We start from the raw sequence: 22972 nt of genomic DNA, 5'->3' as shown, positions 1-22972 counted from the left end.
ACTGATCCATACTGTCTTATGCTCTTCTTCCATCTTTAATCACAACTATACATACTCCTTCTTTTGCCCTCTCATTCTCACCTACTCCTGCACATATACCCCATCCATACTCCCATACTCTCACCTCTCCATTTCGTTTCAGTTATTCCGCATACATCAACTTTCGCACCCTCAAGCACCTGGACAATCTCTCTCTCTCTTTCACCTCATCATTCGCTCCCCTTACATTCCAAGTTCCAATTACCATGTCCTTTGTCCGGTCCTTGGTCGTCATCTTTCGGTCAGTCCTTGTCCGAGGCTTATGTTTGTCTTTTTAGTTAATTGTTTTTCGGGGTGGGGCACTAACCCTCCGCCAACCCTTTTAGTTTTTCGACAAGCAGGAATACTGGGGGAGTATTCTTGAAAACTCCCCCCTACCCCCAGGGAGATTTTTTGGTGTTGATGTTTTATTATGGGTTTTTGGTATGATGGCTTCCCAGCCGTACTGGCACACCGCCCTCTACGTGTCTCATTCGTGTTTGCGAGGCGTGAGGAGGATGTAGACGCCATGCTTAGGCCTCTGCAGGAAGGGTGAGCTTTCCATTTTGATGTCTTCGTAACCTGGCGGTATCCTGAGGTCAGCTGCCAGGATCAGCTTGGCCAGGGCAACCTTGGTCTCCATCAGGGCGAACCGCATGGCTGAAGAAGAAATATCGTGTAATTAACAACTGAAATTCGTCTGTAAAGGAACTTCAGAGGCTTGGATGACGTCTGCTTCATTTCACTAGTCGATGTCGATACTTCTCCTTCTATAATGCCTTCTCTCTCCTTGCTCTCTGGACCCTACCTCGCCCCTTCCTTATGTAGGAAAAAAGTTCATGATAATAATAATAATAATAATAATAATAATAATAATAATAATAATAATCCATCCATCCATCCATCATCCAATTCTACGTTGCCCCATGAGGAGCGTAGGAGCCCGGGGCTATGCAGTTGGTCCCGACATTTAAGATGAGAGTGAATAATAATAATAATAATAATAATAATAATAATAATTATTATTATTATTATTATTATTATATTATGCCTCTTATATCAACAATGCAATCAGCGTAAGGTAAAAAGCAAATAAGTAACAAACAAAACAATGGTAAGCTGTAATAAGAAAACCAAATCGCCAAGGGAGATGTGTTAGGGAATCTCAGCTGAGGAGAAAAATGTGGAAATCTTGAGCATATTTCCGATTCCTTTTCCTTCCTTCAAAACAGCCTAAGACAATTTTTTTCTTAAATGGAACATAATTTTTACATCAACACATGAGACACTAGACCATTCTCCATTCTCCCTTGCATCATTATACTGTGTTCCTGGCGTGGGGGGTGAAATTTGATGTTAGAAGATTGTTTTGATCTATGTGTGTGTGTGTGTGTGTGTGTGTGTGTGTGTGTTTATTTTTGTATACCTGTCAGTCAGTCAATCAGCCAGTCAATCAGTCAGTCAGTCGGTCCGTTAATCAGTCAGTCAATCAGTAATTCAGTCAGTCAGTCAGTCAGTCAGTCAGGCAGCCAATCAGTCAGTCAGGCAGCCAATCAGTCAGTCAGGCAGCCAATCAGTCAGTCAATCACTCATTCAGTCAATCAGTCAGTCAGTCAGTCAATCAGTCAGTCAGTCAGTCAATCAGTCAGTCAATCTTGTCCTTCACGTGAAAACAAATTACAGATACGATACATACTTGCTCGTAAGTTTCCTATAATCCTTTCACATAACCTTGGCCCAGATTTTTGTCCTTTTGCTGGTTTTCTGGCCTTTGGTTCCTTCTTTTTTGCATAAAAAAGCATTCTTGACATAGCACTTCGGCCGGTATTCCTGTCTGGTAAGGAGGCTCCCTAACCCCTCTTCCTTAGCGATTTATTTTCCAAACTCCTCATTAATACCCGGTGGGCTGCTTCTTATGTCTTTTCAATATCGACATAGATTGCATGAATAACACAAAAGAATATTGTAACGGAGCAGAATCAGAAATAAATTGGTAAGGAAAAGTTGTTACTAAACTTCCTGAATAACACATAAGAACATAGTAAAGGAGCAGAATCAGAAATTAATCGGTAAGGAAGAGATGTTAGTAAGTTCCCTAACCATACTAGAACACCGCCCTTCCTCGTGATTAATATAAGACTCTAGGTGTGAGCTGGGTGGAGGGCAGCGAAATGGCGGGTGACAGGGCGACTTGGAGGCGATTTGTTTGTGGCCATCCCCTACAAGATTAAGGCGCCTGGCAATAGATAGATATATAAATTGAATATCTTGCCCAAATTCAATATTCAAGATAGAGAGTATAGTGTTGATGCTAGGTTAGAGTAAAAAGGACACAGGGAAGCCATATCCGTGTCCCTATGTCTCATTCTGACCCATGTCCTATTCTGACCACATGTCCTGTTCTGACCTCGTGTCCTATTCTGACCCCATGTCCTATTCTGACCCCACGTCCTATTCTGTGCCTATGTCCTATTCTGACCCCATGTCCTATTGACCCCATGTCCTATTCTGACCCCACATGACCTCACCTAAACAGTTCCGGGGTCCCATTCCAAAGGGCATGTGGGTGAAACCCTTGATGTTGACCTTGTTCTCGGGCAGAAAGCGGTCAGGCCGGAACTGTTCAGGGTCGGGCCAGTAGCGGGGGTCGTGGTGAAGACTCCACACAGGGAACTGCAGCAGGTCCCCCTCCTTCAAGTGCAGATTAGTTCCGGGGATCCTGGAGGAAAGGTGAGTGTATATGTCTTGAATGCTCCTGTGACTGTCTTTGGGATTTAATTAGTTATCTATAAGTCTGCCTATCAGTCTATCATTTCGTCTACTCATCTACATGTGTATCAACCATCTGTCCATCTATGCCTGTCTACTACTACTACTATTACTGCTGCTACTACTACTACTACTACTACTACTACTACTACTACTATTACTACTACTACTACTACTACAGCAGCAGCACACCATGATTTTACATATTTATGGTTCTTACGTGTTCATCATAAAGATTTCCTCAGGTTTTAATCAAGTGTTCATTTTCATCTGTTCATCTCTAAGTGTTCACTGTTCCGTGTACTTTGCGTGCACCTATTTGCTTGTTCATATTATTTATTTCTTGCACACCTTGTTTTAAAATGGTCACCTTTTCTCATCCCACACACTTCAATATCTACACCTCTTGTTCACCATATACATCTCTTGTTCACCATACACACCTCTTGTTGACCATCTACACCTCTTGTTCATCACGTACACCTGTCTTCACCTGTAATCCTTGGTACACATCCGGTCCACAAACAGCGCTGGCGGGTATATCCTCAGGGACTCTGTAAAGGGAAGAGGGAAACCAATGTAAACTGCCATGACTGCCTTGATATACTCTCTATCTGTCTATCTATTTATCAATCTATCTCAGCAGTCAACAGCGCAGCACCAGAAATATCTATACTCCCTGGGATTTGGGTTTAGATAGAATTGAATGTCTCTTTCGCCAGTCAAATCAGACATTGCCCTCTTCACTCGAAACAGGCGTAAATTTCAAACACACTCGGTTTCACTCTTCATTCAACTACTCCAATTGGAAAGACGCCCAGAATTATATGGATTTAATTTGGACACACACATGACCTCTCCTGGGCCTAGGAGTTACGTCAAAGGCATCTTGTAAACTCGATATCTTGAAGGCACCAACAGACACGCACTTCTTTCAGCTGATTTGCAAGAGGGAGAGGTGCTTTAACTCGACCCAACCCTGCCTGAGATAGGGTTAAGCAAGATAATGATTCACATGTTGATGGGAGTGCGGAAGATGAAACAGTATGACAATCTGAAGGTCAACGGGTCGAGAAAATGCAGCACAAATTTAATACACGAGAAAATGCAGCACATATTTAGTATACGGGAAAATGCACCACAAATTTAATACACGAGAATATACGGCACAAATTTAATACACGAGAAAATTCATCGCTTTTAATACACACCCATAACGCAGGCATCCAGGAACTTGGCCTCCATGACCCCCTGGTAGGTCAGCTCCCCCTCCTCTTTCACCAGTTCCTCAAGTTCCTGACGAAGGCGCTGCTGGGGCTCTGGGTTCTTGGCAAGCAGGTGTGAGGAGAAGGCCACAGCGGAGGCGGTGGTGTCGTAGCCAGCCATCAGGAACAGGATGCACTGCGCCACCATCACTTTGTCGGTGAGGACTGGTAGTGGACGAGACCAAAATATAAACCAATTTTGAATGAATTACTATATATATTCTTAGAATCAATCTTGGGGGATGAAATTTAGCAAGACATGATTTCGGAATCTGGCTAAAATTAACCCCAAACTGACTTTAAGATTATCCTAAGATCAAAATAGTTTAGCTTGTATTTTTTTCTCGTATATCTGTAAGCCCAAAGATATTATTTCTAAGCTATGAACGACCCTGTCTTAATTCCTGCAGCATAAGATGGCAGGTGTCTGAGGGTAAAGAATACATGCTTCCTCACTATGCTGCTGTTCTTCCTCATAATATCGTGATTCTTCCCATCCATCTCCTGCCTTGGCCCCATCTTCTGCTGCGTCCACTCACCCATAGGTAAAACAGTTCACTTCTCCATCTTCCCCGTCAGTTGTTACTCGGGATCGTTTCTCTCTCTCTCTCTCTCTCTCTCTCTCTCTCTCTCTCTCTCTCTCTATTTTCTCACTCTCACTCTTCATTTTCTCCTAGCACAATCTCTTTCTTACTCACACACTCATTGCTAAATGTTACCTTATGCAAACAACACTTGGTTAAATTCCAGTCTTCTTCTCTCTCTGATTTTCTTAGCTTTCCCACCTACCAATACACTTACACCCTCCTCCCACACTTACACCCTCCTCTCACACTTACACCCTCCACTCTCACCACTCTATGCATGAACAGACTGAATTCCTGTGGAGATATTTAAGTGAACCTAATCTGCCCTGGATGGCCTTAGGTGGACATGAACAGACCAAACTGACCCTAGACTACCTTAAATGAACCTAAAATTGCTGAAGTGAACGTGTCAGAACTTATATGAACCTAAAATTGCTAAAGTGAATGTGATTAGACCCTTTTACATCCAGTGTGGCTCAGATAGACCCAAACCAACCTGCATAAATAGATATAACAGTATCTGACCTCACATGACCACACACACACACACACACACACACACACACACACACACACACACACACACACGACTTGACATTGACCTGACTCAGTACGAACTGCTGTCAAGTGAGATAATGAAGGTAAACTGGCTTGCAGGGATCATCTGGTCTAATTTGCTGCTAATTAGGTACCAGGTACTTATCACACACAAGGCAAACTGATTATTTTGATTGCTGTATTTGTGGTGATGACGCTGACTGATGGTGACTGAGGCTGTCCTGACTAATTAAGAGTTTTTTGTTGACGAATGTGACTTAAATCAGGACTTGGTAACACCTCTAAGAACTTTTTAAGATTTGCCAGTGTTCTAAGCACTTAAGAAGACAGAGATGAAGGAAATGCAGTTGTCTTCCATAAGGTGATAGACAAGGTGGACAATATTGCCACTGGAAAGCAATTAAGGACATAATCTGAAGCTTCATTTTTTTATGCGAGAAAGAAGAAACCAAAGGCCACAAGCCCGCAATAACTGCTTCTTCCAAGAGAAAAATAAAATACAAGAGAGCCAATTTCAAGATCCAATAATTTCGAGATGCCTGGACACACTGCGTTTGAAAAATTGGAGATCATAGGAAGCAGGAAATACAGACAGAGGGAGACAGTTCCAGAGTTGATCTATTGCATAAATGAAGGACTAAGAGTAACGGTTAACTCTTGCATTAGAGAGTTGGACAGAAAAGGGATGAGAGTTTGCTATTAGACGGGTGCTATGCGCCCGTCGTTGAGGTGGAGGGATGCATTCAGACAGTTCAGAGGAGCAGTGACCATTGATGTAACGATAGAAAAGAGATAAACATGCAACAGTGCGGCGAAGAGACAGAGGTTGAAGGGAGTCAGTAAGAGGAGGTGAGGTAAATGAGATGAAAAGCCATTGACTCCACCCTATTGAGAAGAGCTGTATGTGGGAAACCTCCCCACACATGAAAGTTGTACTCTAAACGGAGACGGATAAAACCCGCGTATAGAGTCAACAATTGTGCAGGGGTAAAGAAGGAACGGAGACGGCTTAGCACACTTAATATTTTGAAAGCAGATTTTACAAGAGATGTACTTAGTAATATGATCTTTCCAAGACAAGTCCCGAATATATGAAACCCCAGGCATGTTCAAGGATGATGCAGAATTAAGTTGAATATTATTAAACATTAGTGGGTATACCTGTGGAAGATTTTGTCGGGTTGATAAGTGTAATAACTGGGTCTTTAATGCATTAAAAATAACCAGGTTATTTTTACCCCAGTCAGAGATACGAGCCAAGTCAGACGTTAGGTGTGCCATAGCCTCATCCCTTGTTTGTTGAAGTAACTGCTGAGATGGAAGTTGTGGGAACCAAATGGAAAGGTGAAGGGTGAAGTCATCAGCATATGAGTGGATAGGGTTAGATGTACAGCTTAGAAGGACATTGATGAATAAAAGGAAGAGTTGACGATAGGACAGAGCCCTGAGGAACACCACTGTTGATAGATCTAGGAGAAGAACGATGGCCGTCTACAACAGCGGCTATAGAACGACCAGAAAGGACGCTATAGATGAAGGCACAGATAGAAGGATAGAAATCGTAAGAGGGCAGTTTGACAATTAAAGATTTATGTCAGACTTGATTGAAAGCCTTTGAGATGTCAACTGCAATGGCAAAGCTTTCGCCAAAGTCCCGAAAGGAGGATGCACAGGAGTCTGAAAGATAGGCGAGAAGATCGCCAGTGGAGCGTCCCTGACGGAACTCATACTGATGCTCAGAAAGAAGGTTGTGATAGGAATGATGCTTTAAAATTTTCCTATTAAGGACTGATTCGAAAACTTTTGAGATACAAGATGTTAAAGCAATTAGACGATTAGAGGGTTGGGAATGGTCACCCTTCTTTGGAACTGGCTGAATAAGAGCAAACTACCATCAAGAAGGAAAGGTACAAGTTGTTAGACAAAGGCGAAAGAGTTTGCCTATGCAGGATGTAAACACAGAACCACAGTTCTTGAGAACAAAAGGAGGGACTCCATCATGCCTGTATGCCTTGTTAGTAATGAAGCCTGTGATGGCATAAAATACATCAGCTGAAGAAATTTTCATGTCAGCCATGAGGAAGTCAACGGGGGGAAGTGATGGAGGAACAGCACCAGACTCATCTAAGGTGGAATTGGAGGAGAAAGTCTGAGTGAAGAGATCTGCTTTGTCAGTAGAAGAAATAGCTACAGAGCCATCAGAGTAGAAAAGAGGAGGGAAGATGATGAGGTAAAGTTGTTAGAAAGGTTTTGGGCAAGGTACCAAAACAAGCGGGAAGAATTCGAGTTGGAGAGTTGAGAGCATTTAGTACGAATTAAATTATTTTTAGCAGAGCGAAGGACAGACTTAGCATGATTCTGGGCAGAAACATATAAAAGATGTGATTCAGGGATGGGTTGGTTCCGGTACCTTTTATAGGCCCTCTCCTTGTTGTGAACAGCATTAGAACAATTGTGATTAAACCAAGGCTTTCTTGCATATGAGAAAGGAATGTATGTTTCCATGCCCGACAGAATAACCTCTGTAATGTTCAAGGCACACTCAGATGGCTCCCGTCCATCCGCAGCTCCAAAGTGCCACAGACGATGTTTTTCTAGAGGGTCCACAGGCCGTACCGGAGTGATAGGACAGGGTCAGGGTGATAAGGTTGTGATCGGAGGAGCGCAATGAAGAGAAAAGATTAATAGTGTAAGCAGAAGGATTAGTTGTAAGGAAGAGGTCAATTATGTTAGAGCTCTCTCCAAGGCAGTCAGGGATACGGGTAGGGTGTTACACAAGCTACTCTAGGTCATTAAGGATAGAAAAGGTGTAGGCTTGTTCACCAGGTGGATCAGTAAATGGAGAGGAAAGCCAAAGGTGGTGGTGAACATTGAAATCTCCTAGAATGGAGATTTCAGAGAAAGGAGAAATGGATAGGATGTGTTCCATCGTAGAAGTAAGATAGTCGAAGAATTTTTGATAGCAGAATTACGAGATAAGTAAACAGCGCAGATATATTTAGTCAGAGAATGACAGGAAAGCCAAAGCCAGAGTGTAGAGAATTCAGAAGAATCGAGTTCAGGAACACGAGAGCAAGATAAGTCGTTGCATATATATACACAACAGCCACCTTTGGCTTTGAAATGAGTATAAAAGGAAGTAGGAGGATACAGAAAAAGATTTGCTGTCAGTTGCCTCAGACAACTGAGTCTCAGCTACGAAAAGAAGGTGAAGTAACACCTGATATATTTTGTTCTTCAGGGTGGAAAATAAGCTTTAAAAATCCCTTTCCGCAGTCATTCTGTGCTGGAATATTTGGTATGGTAAAAGGCCATGTGGGGAGGATGGAGAGTGAGGGACTAATGAGGAAAGTGTGTGTGAGTGAGGTGGAAAGGGGGAGAGGGAGGGAGTGGCCGAGGATGAGATGGAGGGATGGAGTGGAGAGGTATATGAGAGTGGGGGGTGTGAGTTGGGGGTTGGACAGCTAAATGGAGGGGGGAAAGGGAGACATGGAGGCGATTTGTTAATAGAGAGGTGTGCAAAATGGACATGATGAAGAGAGAGAGAGAGAGAGAGAGAGAGAGAGAGAGAACGATCAACGATTCTGGGAAAAATAAAGGTGTGCAAAAACTTAGGAATTCAGAGTTTGTCTTGGCCGAGTTAGTGTGAACAAGAAGGCGTAATGACTATTGGCAACTGAAGGGCCAATATGACAGTCATTCAGGTTTATCAAGTCCCAATTTTCCCCAGACTACGAAACACAATCATCAGATTTACCATCCAGGTAAATAGACCTTGCCCAAAGATCACAAAATTGGCCTGGGAATCGAACCTGGGGCCTCACTTTCATAGTCCTAGTGTACTCCCGATTACATCACTTGCACTGCAGATGGAACTTTTACAGATATGGTATAGCAAAAAGATCTATGAAGAGATAGTGTAGTAATAAAAGGCAAAGGTCAATCACCATGCTTAGTAGAGGCAGTGGTGGTGTCAGAGTCTTCAGCCCGCGCCTCCAGTAAAAGGTCAAGGAAGTCCCCCCTCTTTTCGCCGGCTTGGCGGGCCCTAATGGTCTCCTCTGCTACACTTTGGAAGAACCCCATCTCCTCTGAGTCCTCCTTCAGGCCCAAAGCGTTGAACAGTCGCGGCCAGTTCCTCATCACAAGAATCCTCAGTACCATTATTGGCGTTGCAGCAAAAAAAGAGTCTGCTTTTTGGGCGAAAAGAGGGTTTTCCTGTGTGAGAGAGTTACACTCGATGCCAAAAGCACAAGATGCGATAGTGTCCATGGTGAACCGTCCAGCTTTGTCCTTCATGTTAACAGATGGATTCTTTCCTGCATCTTTAAGGCAGGAAGATACAAATGTGTCAGCAATATTGTACACAAGCGAGAACATCCGTCGCATCTTCCTGGTGGAGAATGTTGGGGACAGGATAGCACGCAAGTCCTTCCACTCCTGATCCCTCTTACTTCCCAGCATGTCACTCATGTAGCTGTCGGGTTGGTTCGCTCGAAAGGGCCGCCTGTTCACGAAATGATCAAAGTCCTTTACGAATATGTTCTTGAGTATGTCCGGGTCACACACCATCAGTACGGGCCTGAAGCCTTCATACAGGCCAAAGTAGGGACTGTTCGTGTAGGTGTGGTACATCTGAAACGAAGAAAAATGAAATAGTTTCAGCCCCAGTAAAGTTTGATGGTTACTTAAACCCACAAAAGTATTTATATAATATACCATACACCAGAGGCTTCCCTGGTATGAGAAAAAAAATCTTGATCAGTCTCTCTGGAAATAAGCAACTGTGATTAGTAACTTCCTTTTTAGCTAAGAAAATCCCCTATAACTTTTCACTTTTAAATACAGTATCATAATACAGGCATCATAAAACATGCATTTTGTAATAGGACAATAGAGATACTACAAGGACATGACAGAACAGAGGTGCTGTCACTGAAAGCAGGCAGGATACAGAAGAGATATTTAGGAATGAGGCAACCATAAATCAGGGCTGGGCACCTCTGTGATCACTTCTACAATCCGCAATTTCTGCATTAGTGGACCACATGATTTCAATTGCGGAATTGCAATTGCTGCAAACTCGTTCGAAACTTGTGGTATTGCATCGCAAAAGTACTTCCGAAATCTCAATCCAGTCCACAATCTCCCTCATGGCGGTCGGTGTCAGTTAGTACAGTCTACAGCATGACTCATGAATATCAAGCTTGAACAGGATTCCTGGCCAGCAGCAGTGGCGGGCTAGACGTCGCTGCATCAGTTATCACTAGGGATGGGCAATACCAGAAATGATTTGATATGATACGGTACGGTATACTAAAAGCCTGCGTGACAATAAATTTTATGGCACGCATAGCTAACCATGCACAGTGATTCCACAATTTGACAGATGAAGAACTTAACCCTTTAACCGCGGGTATCATCCCAGAATGACATTGCAAAAACTGGACCAAACCGCGGGTGTCATTCTCGAATGTTTGTGAATATTTTGAATACCACGCGTTTTTTCCGTGCGCCAGTTGTTTCAAGGGAGAGTAGCTATTAAGTTCTTTCACTCCAGCCAACCCCCACCTCCCTCCTCCCACCCCCCGGCCCCCACCTCCCACCCCCTGGGCCCCCCACCCCACCCCTGACCAAACACGCATCAGTATCTGTCCAGCTGTGTGAGTGACAACACCGCTGATGTGGCAGTGAAGTGCAGGCAATTACAGTGCCTTTTACCTGCCTCAGTGAACACAGAGTGGGTGTTTATCGTATGTGCAGTGTTCATATATGTTTATAGTATTATTATCAGAATGAGGTTGGCATTTGGTAATGATGTGTGAGCGAAAAATAGTGATTACAACACCGCTGATGTGGCAGTGAAGTGTGGGCAATTACAGTGCCTTTTACCTGCCTCAGTGAACACAGAGTGGGTGTTTATCGTATGTGCAGTGTTTATATATGTTTATAGTATTATTATCAGAATGAGGTTGGCATTTGGTAATGGTGTGTGAGCGAAAAATAGTGATTACAACACCGCTGATGTGGCAGTGAAGTGCGGGCAATTACAGTGCCTTTTACCTGCCTCAGTGAACACAGAGTGGGTGTTTATCATATGTGCAGTGTTCATATATGTTTATAGTATTATTATCAGAATGAGGTTGGCATTTGGTAATGGTGTGTGAGAGAAAAATAGTGATTTTAGATCGCTCACTTCTAATGGCACTGCCCATCCAGTGATAGTCAACGGAATCATGAAACCTACATCATTGCAAAGCCGAAGGTTAGTACTTTCTAATGGTACCTTATTTTTCGCCCTAGATTTATTCTGTGCAGAGTTATAAAGGTTTAAAGTTTGTTTACATTTTGACTGGAACCCCCGCGGGAGAGGCCAGTCGAGGCAAAACAATGCCCGCGGTTAAAGGGTTAAGGGCTAATGTAATGATGATCACTGAAAATACTTTCTTTTATGGTATTACTGAGTTATTATCTGCAAGAGTAAGCACATTTCTATGAATTATCTATTTAAGTTCTGTGGACTGTATTCTGTTGCTGGTCAGCCTGATTTTCCCGAGTGGAACAAAGGCTATTTCTTTTCCTTGTAACATTATTTTTGTAAAAAAGGATATGATTATATTATTGCAATAACAGTATTGTGAGATTTTCAAGGTATGCCTTAACTCTGATACAAAATAAAAAGTGATAGATACACACCTGAGTATACGTCAGTACCTTAACCCGTCACGTCCCGAGCTATTTTGGTCCTCCGACACCCCCCAGTCCCGGACTATTTTGGAAAAAAAAATTTTTTGGCTAAAATCTCAGCTTTTGGTGAGAAACATCGAAAATTCATAGAGAAATCGCTCACCTGAGGTTTAAAATACTCGATACAGGTAGAAGTACCTCCTTACCTTACTGGGCTTTCTATCAGGCTGGCTCCAAAGAAAATGAGTTCTATGGGAGGGTAACTATTCCACATCACTCATAAACGGTATTTATTTATTTATTTTGTACAAATTTATATGTAGTACGAGAGTATATTGGTTTTCAAACAGTAATACAGGCATTAGAAGCATTGTTTCACTTACTAACTCATCAACATACCTGACCTTTTTTTGGCGACATTACCTGATCATCATATCTGACTGTTTCTTCCTCTAATGCTATGTAAACTTTGTCCTCCACATTGTCATTGACTGGGGAATCACTCTGGCCCTGAATGTCTTCATTGGCAAGGTCACTGGTAACAGGTGAATTGCCAAGACAATGGCGTGCGGGGGGGGCAGAGGTTATGTGGTGTAAGGCATTGTCCCAGCCTGACATCTTGCAGAGGAATAGAGGAAGGTGTCCCGTATATATGTATGAAAAATCACTCGCGAAAATTGAAAATTGTGCAAATTATGAACCTTGCAATTGCCCGACCTACCAGTACATTGACGGGACTAGCTGTGACAAAATGTTGCGACGTACCCATACGTCGATGGGAAGCCTCGGGTTAAAAAATTATGGTTCTGAGGAAGATAATTGTAATGGGTAAGTTTTCAGTAAATACACTAAAGTATCGGCGACAATTTTAAAATATATCACAAATATCATAAATAGATTATAAATACAATAATTCACTACATTACCAAGCAATTTACCCCGTTTGTGCACTATCTATTGAAAATTGGATGATTAGCCCATTGTACAACACATAACATGATATAAAGCCATATCTGCCCACCTTTCACTATTTCTAGGAACTTTTACTTAGGTGAGTGAAGACTGAACCCACTAAGAGGAACGGCAGGAAAAACGCATATAGTGGAAGGCCTTCCCAGTAACCAAACTGACTCACATGGAAAATTTCATTCAAGTATTTCCTTAATTGTTTATCGTTTTTGTTTTTGAGAGGAGGATGGCCTCCCAGGAATCACTAGGGGGGTGGGGTTAGGCTCCCCAAACATTGCATTACAGTTAAGAGTCCATTGTACAATTTGTACTAAAGTACCTAAGTCATATCTGCCATCCTTTCCCTATTTTGTATCTGTCTATCTATCTATCTATTGCCAGACGCCTGAATCCCGTTTAGGGTGGCCACAAACATAACACCTCCACGTCGTCCTGTCCCCTGCCATTTCACTGCCCTGCTCCCAACTCACACCCCCCTCTCTCATATACCTCTCCACCCCATCCCTCCATCTCATCCTCGGCCTCCCCCTCCCTCTTCCCCCCCTCCACCTCACTCACATACACTCAGTGTGTTCCTCATAACACATATTTTGTATCATTTTAAAATCTGGAAGGGGTATGACCTTCCTAAAAAATAATGGTGAAATTTTTTATGTAGTTATTGGAAAAAGTTCAGGGAGCTGTTGTCTCTCCTGACATTGAGTGGCCTCTCCCTTCATGTTAAGGGATCTTTGTATGCAGCATGTGTTAGAAGTGTAAAGCTGTTTGGTAGTGAGACTGGGGCAGTAAAGGAAGAGCATATTTTTTTTTTTTTTTTTTTTTTATGCGAGGAAGAAGGAACCAAAGGCCATGAGCCCGCAGTAACAGTTCCCTCCAAGAGAAAAACAAAATACAATAGAGAGCCAAATTCAAGATCCGATCATTTTGAGATGCCTGGACACACTGCGTTTGAAAGACTGGAGATCATAGGCAGGAGGAAATACAGACAGAGGGAGACAGTTCCAGAGCTGACCTGTTGCATGAATGAAAGACTGGGAGTAACGGTTAACTCTTGCATTAGAGAGTTGGACAGAAAAGGGATGAGAGTTTGCTGCCAGACGGGTGCTACGCGCCCGTAGAGGTGGAGGACTGCAAGCAGACAGTTCAGAGGAGCAGTGACCATTAAAGTAGCGATAGAAAAGAGATAAAGATGCAACAGTGCGGCGAAGAGACAGAGGTTGAAGGGAGTCAGTAAGAGGAGGAGAGTTAATGAGACGAAAAGCCTTTGACTCTACCCTATTGAGAAGAGCTGTATGTGGGGAGCCTCCCCACACATGAGAGTTGTACTCCACACAGGGGCGGATAAAACCCCTGTATAGAGTCAACAATTGTGCAGGGGTAAAGAAAGAGCGGAGTCGGTTTAGCACACCCAATCTCTTGGAAGCAGATTTTACAAGAGATGTAATATGATCTTTCCAAGATAAGTCCCGAGTAAATGAAACCCCAAGCATGTTCAAGGATGATGCAGGATTAATCTGAATATTATTAAACATTAGTGGGTATACCTGTGGAAGATTTTGTCTGGTTGATAGGTGTAAGAACTGAGTCTTAGAAGCATTAAAGACAACCATATTATTTTTACCCCAGTCAGAGATATGAGCCAAGTCAGACATTAGGTGTGCCATAGCCTCATCCCTTGTTTCTTGAAGTAACTGTTGAGATGGGCGTTGCGGGAACTGAATGGAAAGGTGAAGGGTGGAGTCATCAGCGTATGAGTGGATAGGGTTAGATGTACAGCTTAGAAGATCATTGATGAATAAAAGGAAGAGAGTTGGTGATAGGACAGAGCCCTGAGGAACACCACTGTTGATAGATCTAGGAGAAGAACGATGGCCGTCTACGACAGCAGCTATAGAACGACCAGAAAGGAAGCTAGCGATGAAGGTACAGATAGAAGGATAGAAACCGTAGGAGGGCAGTTTGGAAATTAAAGATTTATGCCAGACTCGATCGAAAGCCTTTGAGATGTCAAGTGCAATGGCAAAGCTTTCGCCAAAGTCCCGAAAGGCTTAAACGTACAGAATTGACAGTGATTAGGTTGATGTGCAGTGCATCCCTGAATGTGAGGCCTGGGGAGGGGGGGAGGCCTAGGTTTACGATGGAAGAGTTGAGGGGTATGATGACACTCGAGTGTATTGGTGTTGTGATGAGGAGTGGTAGATTGAGATGGTTTGGGCATGTGGAGAGGATGGGGGACGATAACTGGGTGCAGGAAGTAAGAAGTGTTAATGTTAGGGGTAGGGTTGCGAGAGGTAGACAGAAAATGACCTTGGACGAGGTCTTTGAGCGTAACCTCATGGATAATGGACTGAATAGGGAAGCTGCCAGCGATCGAGCAGCATGGACAGCCGCCATTTGATGACCAAGGCAGACTCATGCAAACATTTTGGGAGTTTTTAACCCGTTACGTCCCGACCACTTTCGCACCTCCGACACCCCCCAGTCACGACCATTTTTGGATTTTTTTTTTTTTTTGCTAAAACCTCCGCTTTTGTTGAGAAACATCGAAAATTCATAGAGAAATCGCTCACCTGAGGTTTAAAATACTCGATACAGGTAGGAGTACCTCCTTACCTTACAGGGTTTTCTATCAGGCTAGCTGCAAAGAAAACGAGTTCTATGGGAAGGTAACTATTCCACATCACTCATAAATGATATTTATTTATTTATTTTGTACGAATTTATATGTAGTACCAGAGTTTATTGGTTTTCAAACAGTAATACAGGCATTAGAAGCATTGTTTCACTCACTAACTCATCAACATACCTGACCTTTTTTGGCGACATTACCTGATCATCATATCTGAATGTTTCTTCCTCTAATGCTATGTAAACTTTGTCCTCCAGATTGTCATCGATTGGGGAATCACTGTGGCCCTGAATGTCTTCATTGGCAAGGTCACTGGTAACAGGTGAATTGCCAAGACAATGGCGCACGGGGGGGGGGGAGGTTATGTGGTGTAAGGCATTGTCCCAGCCTGGCATCTTGCAGAGGAATAGAGGAAGGTGTCCCGTGTATATGTACGAAAAATCATGCACGAAAATTGAAAATTGTGCATATTATGAACCTTGCAATTGCCCAACCTACCAGTACATCGACGGGACTAGCTGTGACAAAATGTTGCGACGTACCCATACGTCGATGGGATGCCTCGGGTTAAAAAATTATGGTTCTGAGGAAGATAATTGTGATGGGTAAGTTTTCAGTAAATACACTAAAGTATCGGCGACAATTTTAAAATATATCATAAATGTCATAAATAGATTATAAATACAATAATTCACTACATTACCACGTGATTTACCCCGTTTGTGCACTTTGTATTGAAAATTGTGAACCTGGATTACTGTTGCAGTACTGAAGTACCAGAACTGGATATTCCAAGTTTATATCGGAATTGCGGTAGCAAAAGGTAAGGATCAGAGGTTGCGGATTTGCAACTGAACAGTTGAATTTTAGATTGCGGTGCCCAGCTCTGCCATAAATACATTTTGTAAACCCTGTCTTACACACTTTTCTCAACTCTGAAGAGGTAGTCAGCGGGTAAATTTGAAAAGTTTGTTGATTCAGGTAGTTCTGTGAAAGACCAATATGTTGTTGGCACGGGAACAGGTCAGCTCAACCAAATACTAAGTCATGGATTCAGTGCTCATTCTTACCCCTCTTAAATCCTGTATTGCCAGAAACTGGATGACTTTCTGAAAATTAAAGCTAGGCCAAAGAAAGAGGGAGAAAAGAGAGAAAGAAAGTAATATAGGCATTAATATGTCAAACACAATATGTACTCATTAGAGGCATATAATTGTTATAGGCATTAAATTAATGTCATAGCACATTATGTAATGTCTGGTGTTCAGGAAGAGACGTACACATCCCCTAGTCTAGAATGCAAGCACATAATGTATGACAAACACATGCCAGATGATGAAGAATTTCGTGATATATGAAAGACATGGGGTAACATGAAAACCAATTAGTTCACGTGATGGAAATGTACCAGACATTACACACATACATACATACGCACACACACGTCACCCAGCCGGAAACCAGCCAGTAATATATCCCGAGAAATCTGAGGTGAGAATCAGAGAACAGAGAGAACCAGAGAAGCAGAAAGGGATTGGAGAGACGAGAAAAGGAAGCTTAGGAGATAGGGTAGAATAGGTTCACCGTTATGCTGACAATACGTGGGTCACGTCACTCTTTCCATCACATAACTGCATCACAATAAAAACCTCTTAACCCCAGAATGTCTATACCTCACCTTCACTTACGATACAAGATAGATGGAGGGACAAGGAAGACAGATAGGCCTACAACTACCTCAAGATAAAACCCACAACGAGCTATCCAATGCCTCAGGACTTTATACTGGTAGCAGCCAACATAACTGGTGACAAGAGGTACCTCGCCAGTCTACAACCACAATCCTAACTCCTAGCTATGATTATTATCTACACACACACACACACACACACACACACACACACACACACACACACACACCAGTAGATTTAAGCAGTGAACCCTTTATACTGCCATGTCTTTGCGTCTGTGTTTTAATATTGGGACACTCAAGCGTTGTGTGGCAGTATATGGTATTTAGGACAGAGATGTTGTTGATATGTGGTGGCGGCTATCATCCACTCACTTGATGTGGTGCTGCCTCCTTCTTCCTTCAACTTTATCATTCTTTTCTGTGTATGCTCTTCTCTCCTCTTATTCTTCCTTCACTCTAGTCACATTTTATTACTCTTCTTTCTTCTACGGATGGCTCTACCCTGAGTGACAAGCCTAATCGTTTCCTGTAACTTAGAAAACAACAGTGTTGTGTGATAACCATATAACCACATAACAGAGCGATGTGGAGTCTACTATGGTGCCCTTGTTAACTGGGTGGAGTAACGCAATTGCGGCATCCATCCGAAAACCAAACCTCCACACTCTTCCCCGTGCCTTCCTGTGGTAAGAGGCTGTCTCCTGCAGGGGAAAATCAGTTCACCACACAGGATGGCTCTGTAAGGATGTTTGCTTGTCTGTGGTTGATGGATTTGCTCAGTTGGACAGCTTGGGGTTACTTATCAGTGGTTTATGAGAGGTTTAAGCCAAAATAACCCCATCTGAGGAGAGATCCCAAGTGCTTCTAGTTAATGTCTCACTTTGTCGAAGACCAGCCAGCGATTTTTAAAGGGTGACATGGTCTGGTGGAGGTGGCCGATGAAGGGGAGAGAGGGTGGGGATGGAACGCCTCTGCTGGCCCAGTAGCTGTGACGCCATCTTGAATATAACCATGCAGTCACCACCAACAGCACCAACGCTACCCACGTCACAAGCATCCTGATCCTTTTACCTGGCAAGAAGAAGAACAAGAATGCATGATTTAAATGGCTGTCGAATACGTGATGGTCATTAAAAACAGACTGTCAGTATTTACAAAGTCCTGTCTCTCCCTAGTTTCTGACACACACACACACACACACACACACACACACACACACACACACAAAGAGCCTAAACTATAAAAAGGAAAATTATAAAGACCTAAAGAAGTATTTCTTAGAAGTTGATTGGGAAAATGAGCTTAGAGGACAAGATATAAATGCTGTATATATAAAAAATTCTGTGAATTTTATGAAATAGGAGTCCAGAAGTACATCACACAGCACAAAGAAGTAGATAAGAAAATACAGAAATGGTTCAATACAGAATGTAAAAATGAAAAGAAAGAAGAGATTTGTTGTGGAATAGATACAGAAGACATAATAGTGAAAGGGCGTATAATAATTACAAACAGGCAAGAAACGATTATACAAGAATAAGGATGGAAGCCCAAAAACAGTTTGAGGAGGATATAATAAATAAAAGTAGTGATCAACCAAAGCTGTTTTACAGCTATATCAGAAGCAAAACCAAAGTAAAAGATATAATACAATCCATTACGGACGAGGGAATCACTTATACACAAGAGAAAAGATATTTGTGAAGCACTAAATAAGAATTTCCAATTAGTTTTTACAGAAGAAAAAAATTTTGAGAGGGACTATGTGGAACATGCATGTCCACACATACTACCAGATATACAAATAGCAGAAAAAGTAATACAGGAGGAGTTAAGTAGATTAGACAGAAGAAAAGCAAGTGGTCCTGATGAAATTTCATGTTGGGTACTACGAGAATGTGCAAAGGAGTTAAGTAAACCATTATTTTTAATTTTCAAGAAATCCTTGAGTCAAGGTAAACTACCTGATATTTGGAAAAAAAAAAAAAAAATATTGTCCCCTTATTCAAGAAAGGGAATAGACAAAATCCACTCAACTACCGACCACTATCACTGACCAGTGTTGTAAGCAAGGTATTAGAAAAACTTATAAGAAAAGCTTGGGTAAATCATCTAGAAGAACACAGTATGATAACAGAAAGACAGTTTGGTTTCAGAAAAGGAAAATCATGTGTTACTAATCTGTTGAGCTACTATGACAGAGTAACAAACACAATACAGAAAAGGGAAGGATGGGTGGACAGTATCTATTTAGATTTCAAGAAAGCTATTGACACAGTACCACACCAAAGACTTTTATGGAAACTGTTCCATCAAGGAGGAATTCGAGGCAAACTGTTTTGTTGGATGCAAGACTTTCTCATAAAAAGAGAAATGAGAACAGTACTAAGAGGAAACTACTCATCATGGAAAGAAGTGACTAGTGGAGTACCACAGGGTTCAGTGCTGGCACCAATCACGTTTTTAGTGTATATAAATGATATAAACAGTAACACTGGAAATGAGAGCTATCTGATTATGTTTGCAGATGATGCAAAAATACAAAGGAGAATTACTAACACAGACTCTTGTAAAGAGCTACAAGAAGAATTAAATAAACTTCATGAATGGAGTAGTACATGCCAAATGGAATTCAATATGGACAAGTGTCATGTAATCAAGTTTGGTAAAAGTGGAAAAAGACCTGATTGGGATTATAAGTTAGGAAATAAAACCCTATACACATCAGAAAGAGAGAAAGACCTAGGTGTGATTATCAATAACAGACTATCTCCGGCTGACCACATCAGCCAGAAGGTACGGAACATATATACACTGCTTGCAAATATGAGAATAGCATTCACATACATAAATGAAGACATGCTAAGAAGGATAATAACATCATTCATTAGATCAACCCTGGAATATGCATCAGTAGTCTGGAGTCCTCATCTCAAAAAGCACATAGACAAGATTGAAAAAGATCAACGGGCCGCTACAAGATGGATACCAAGCTTAAGGGACCTAAGCTACGAAGAAAGACTAAATAAACTGAATCTACCAACACTACAGGAGAGAAGGAAAAGAGGTGACATGATTATGCTATATAAGTGCAAATCAGGGAAGGAGAAAATAGACATAAATGATTACTTAACATATGGAGAAGTATCAGCAAGAGGACACTGCAAAAAAGCTGCACAAGAAGAGAGGTGATAAAGACGTAAGGAAATTCAGTTTCCCAAATAGAGCAATTGATCAATGGAATGCACTACCGAATGAAATAGTGTGTGCCAAAACAATTCACAAATTTCAGGATATGTACGATAAATATGGTTTAAGACACGGGACAGTACGAGCTTGACTCATTCCTGTAAAGATACAATTAGGTAAGAACAATTCGGTAAGAACACACACACACACACACACACACATGTTGGGTGCTATGTGAATGTGCAAAGGAGTTAAGTAAAAAATTATTTTTAATTTTCAAGAAATCCTTGAGTCAAGGTAAACTACCTGATATTTGGAAGAAAGCAAACATTGTTCCCTTATTCAAGAAAGGGAATAACAAAATCCACTTAACTACCGACCAGTATCACTAATCAGTGTTGTAAGCAAGGTATTAGAAAAGCTTATAAGAAAAGCTTGAGTAAATCATGTAGAAGAACACAATATGATAACAGAAAGACAGTTTGGTTTCAGAAAAGGAAAATCATGTGTTACTAATCTGTTGAGCTATTATGACAGAGTAACAGACACATTACAGGAAAGAGAAGGATGGGTGGACAGTATCTACTGTATTTAGATTTCAAGAAAGCATTTGACACAGTACGACACCAAAGACTTTTATGGAAACTGTACCATCAAGGAGGAATTCGAGGCAAACTGTATTGTTGGATGCAAGAAAAGTCTCACGAAAAGTAAAATGAGAACAGTACTAAGGGGAAATTACTCATCATGGAAAGAAGTGACTAGTGGAGTACCACAGGGCTCAGTGCTGGCACCAATCATGATTTTAGTGTATATAAATGATATAGACAGTAACACTGGAAATGAAAGCTATCTAAATATGTTTGCAGATGATACAAAAATACAAAGGAGAATTACTAACACAGACTTATGTAAAGAGCTACAAGAAGAATTAAATAAACTTCATGAATGGAGTAATACATGGCAAATGGAATTCAGTGTGGACAAGTGTCATGTAATCAAGTTTGGTAAAAGTGGAAAAAGACCTGATTGGGACTATACGTTAGAAAATAAAACCCTACACACATCAGAAAGAGAGAAGGACCTAGATGCGAATGTCAATAACAGACCATCTCCAGCTGACCACATCAGTGAGAAGGTACGGAACATGTATACACTACTTGCCAATATGAGAATAGCGTTTACATACATAAATGAAGACATGCTAAGAAAGATAATAACATCATTCATCAGACCAACCCTAGAGTATGCATCAGTAGTCTGGAGTCCTCATCTTAAAAAACACATAGACAAGATTGAAAAAGTTCAAAGGGCCGCTACAAGATGAGTACCAAGCTTAAGCGATCTAAGCTATGAAGAAAAACTAAATAAACTGAATCTACCAACACTACAGGAGAGAAGGAAAAGAGGTAACATGATTATGCTATATAAATGGATATCAGGGAAGGAGAAAATAGACATAAATGATTACTTAACGTATGGGGAAGCATCAGCAAGAGGACACTGCAAAAAATTGCATAAAAAGAGAGGTGATAAAGACGTAAGGAAATTTAGTTTCCCAAATAGAGCAATTGATCAATGTAATGCACTGCCGAATGAAATAGTGTGCCAAAACAATTCACAAATTTAAGGATACGTACGATAAATATGGTTTAAGACACGGGGCAGTACGAGCTTGACTCATTTCTGTAAAGATACAATTAGGTAAGAACAATTAGGTAAGAACACACACACACACACACACACACACACACACACACACACACACAGCCAGTGAATTTACATGCCACGATGTGAAGAAAATTAGAAGGCAGCAGCTCGTATTCATGGGTATCGAGTACACGAGGACAATCATTTAAAAACCAATCCCTCGTAGATTACAGGAGCCCATTACTTGCATTACGCGCCACGTCTCTGTTTAATTTACGCACCACTTCTCTGTTTAAATTACGCGCCAATGCTCTGTTTAAATTACGCTACACGTTTCTGTTTGTTTTAGGTAAAGAAGAGAATAAAAGGAAAAAACGTGCAGGTTTCGCCTAGCAACCGCACGAAAGTCATTAAGGTAACGGATTTTTAAAGTACATAATCATGAAATCATCACAATTGTCACCATCACCGCTCCCGACACTGCCCATGCCCCAGCACTGTGAGGTGTTTACGTGCTAGAGAGCAGAGAGAGATGTGCATTTGTAGAGGCCTGCATTCACACACTCACAACACCAATAAATGTGAAGTAAAAGAGTAACAGGGCCTCAGGAAAGGAAGTACTTTAGAATGTACTGAAAGACACTGATGGCCAGCAAGGAAATATAGTAATGACAGGAAAAGCACAGTCTTAAGCAGGTGGTTGACATGATAAAGCAGTGGAGTGTACTATCTAAGGATCCTTTCTACAACACAGCTATTAAAAACAATAATTTTAGTCTGATTTCTTTAATATGGGTAGGAGACAATTATACACTGAGGTGGTTTGGCCATGTGGAGAGAGAGAGAGAGAGAGAGAGAGAGAGAGACGAACGAGGAGAGTTTGTGAGTGTGGTGGAGGGGGGGGAGGAAGGGGGAGGCCGAGGATGAGATGCAGGGATGGAGTGGAGAGGTATATGAGAGA

General features: G+C 41.7%; 1 protein-coding gene across 1 annotated transcript; it reads right to left on the bottom strand.

The window, feature by feature from the left end:
• Positions 1-508: 508 nt before the first annotated feature.
• On the bottom strand, positions 509-18214 carry LOC145406092 (cytochrome P450 9e2-like). Its single transcript, XM_080277282.1, has 6 exons — positions 18053-18214; positions 9145-9829; positions 3999-4217; positions 3281-3341; positions 2547-2737; positions 509-678 (listed from the first exon to the last, which is right to left on the bottom strand). Exons 1-6 carry the CDS (start codon positions 18089-18091, stop codon positions 509-511), a joined length of 1365 nt encoding a protein of 454 aa, XP_080133408.1. The 5' UTR covers positions 18092-18214.
• Positions 18215-22972: the final 4758 nt, after the last annotated feature.

This window comes from Coenobita brevimanus, chromosome 69, assembly GCF_032717465.1.
Source record: "Coenobita brevimanus isolate Jiangsu-jjx chromosome 69, ASM3271746v2, whole genome shotgun sequence".
NCBI lineage: Eukaryota > Metazoa > Arthropoda > Malacostraca > Decapoda > Coenobitidae > Coenobita > Coenobita brevimanus.
Note: the sequence above shows the minus strand (reverse complement) of the source record. Positions and strands in the feature narration are given on the sequence as shown.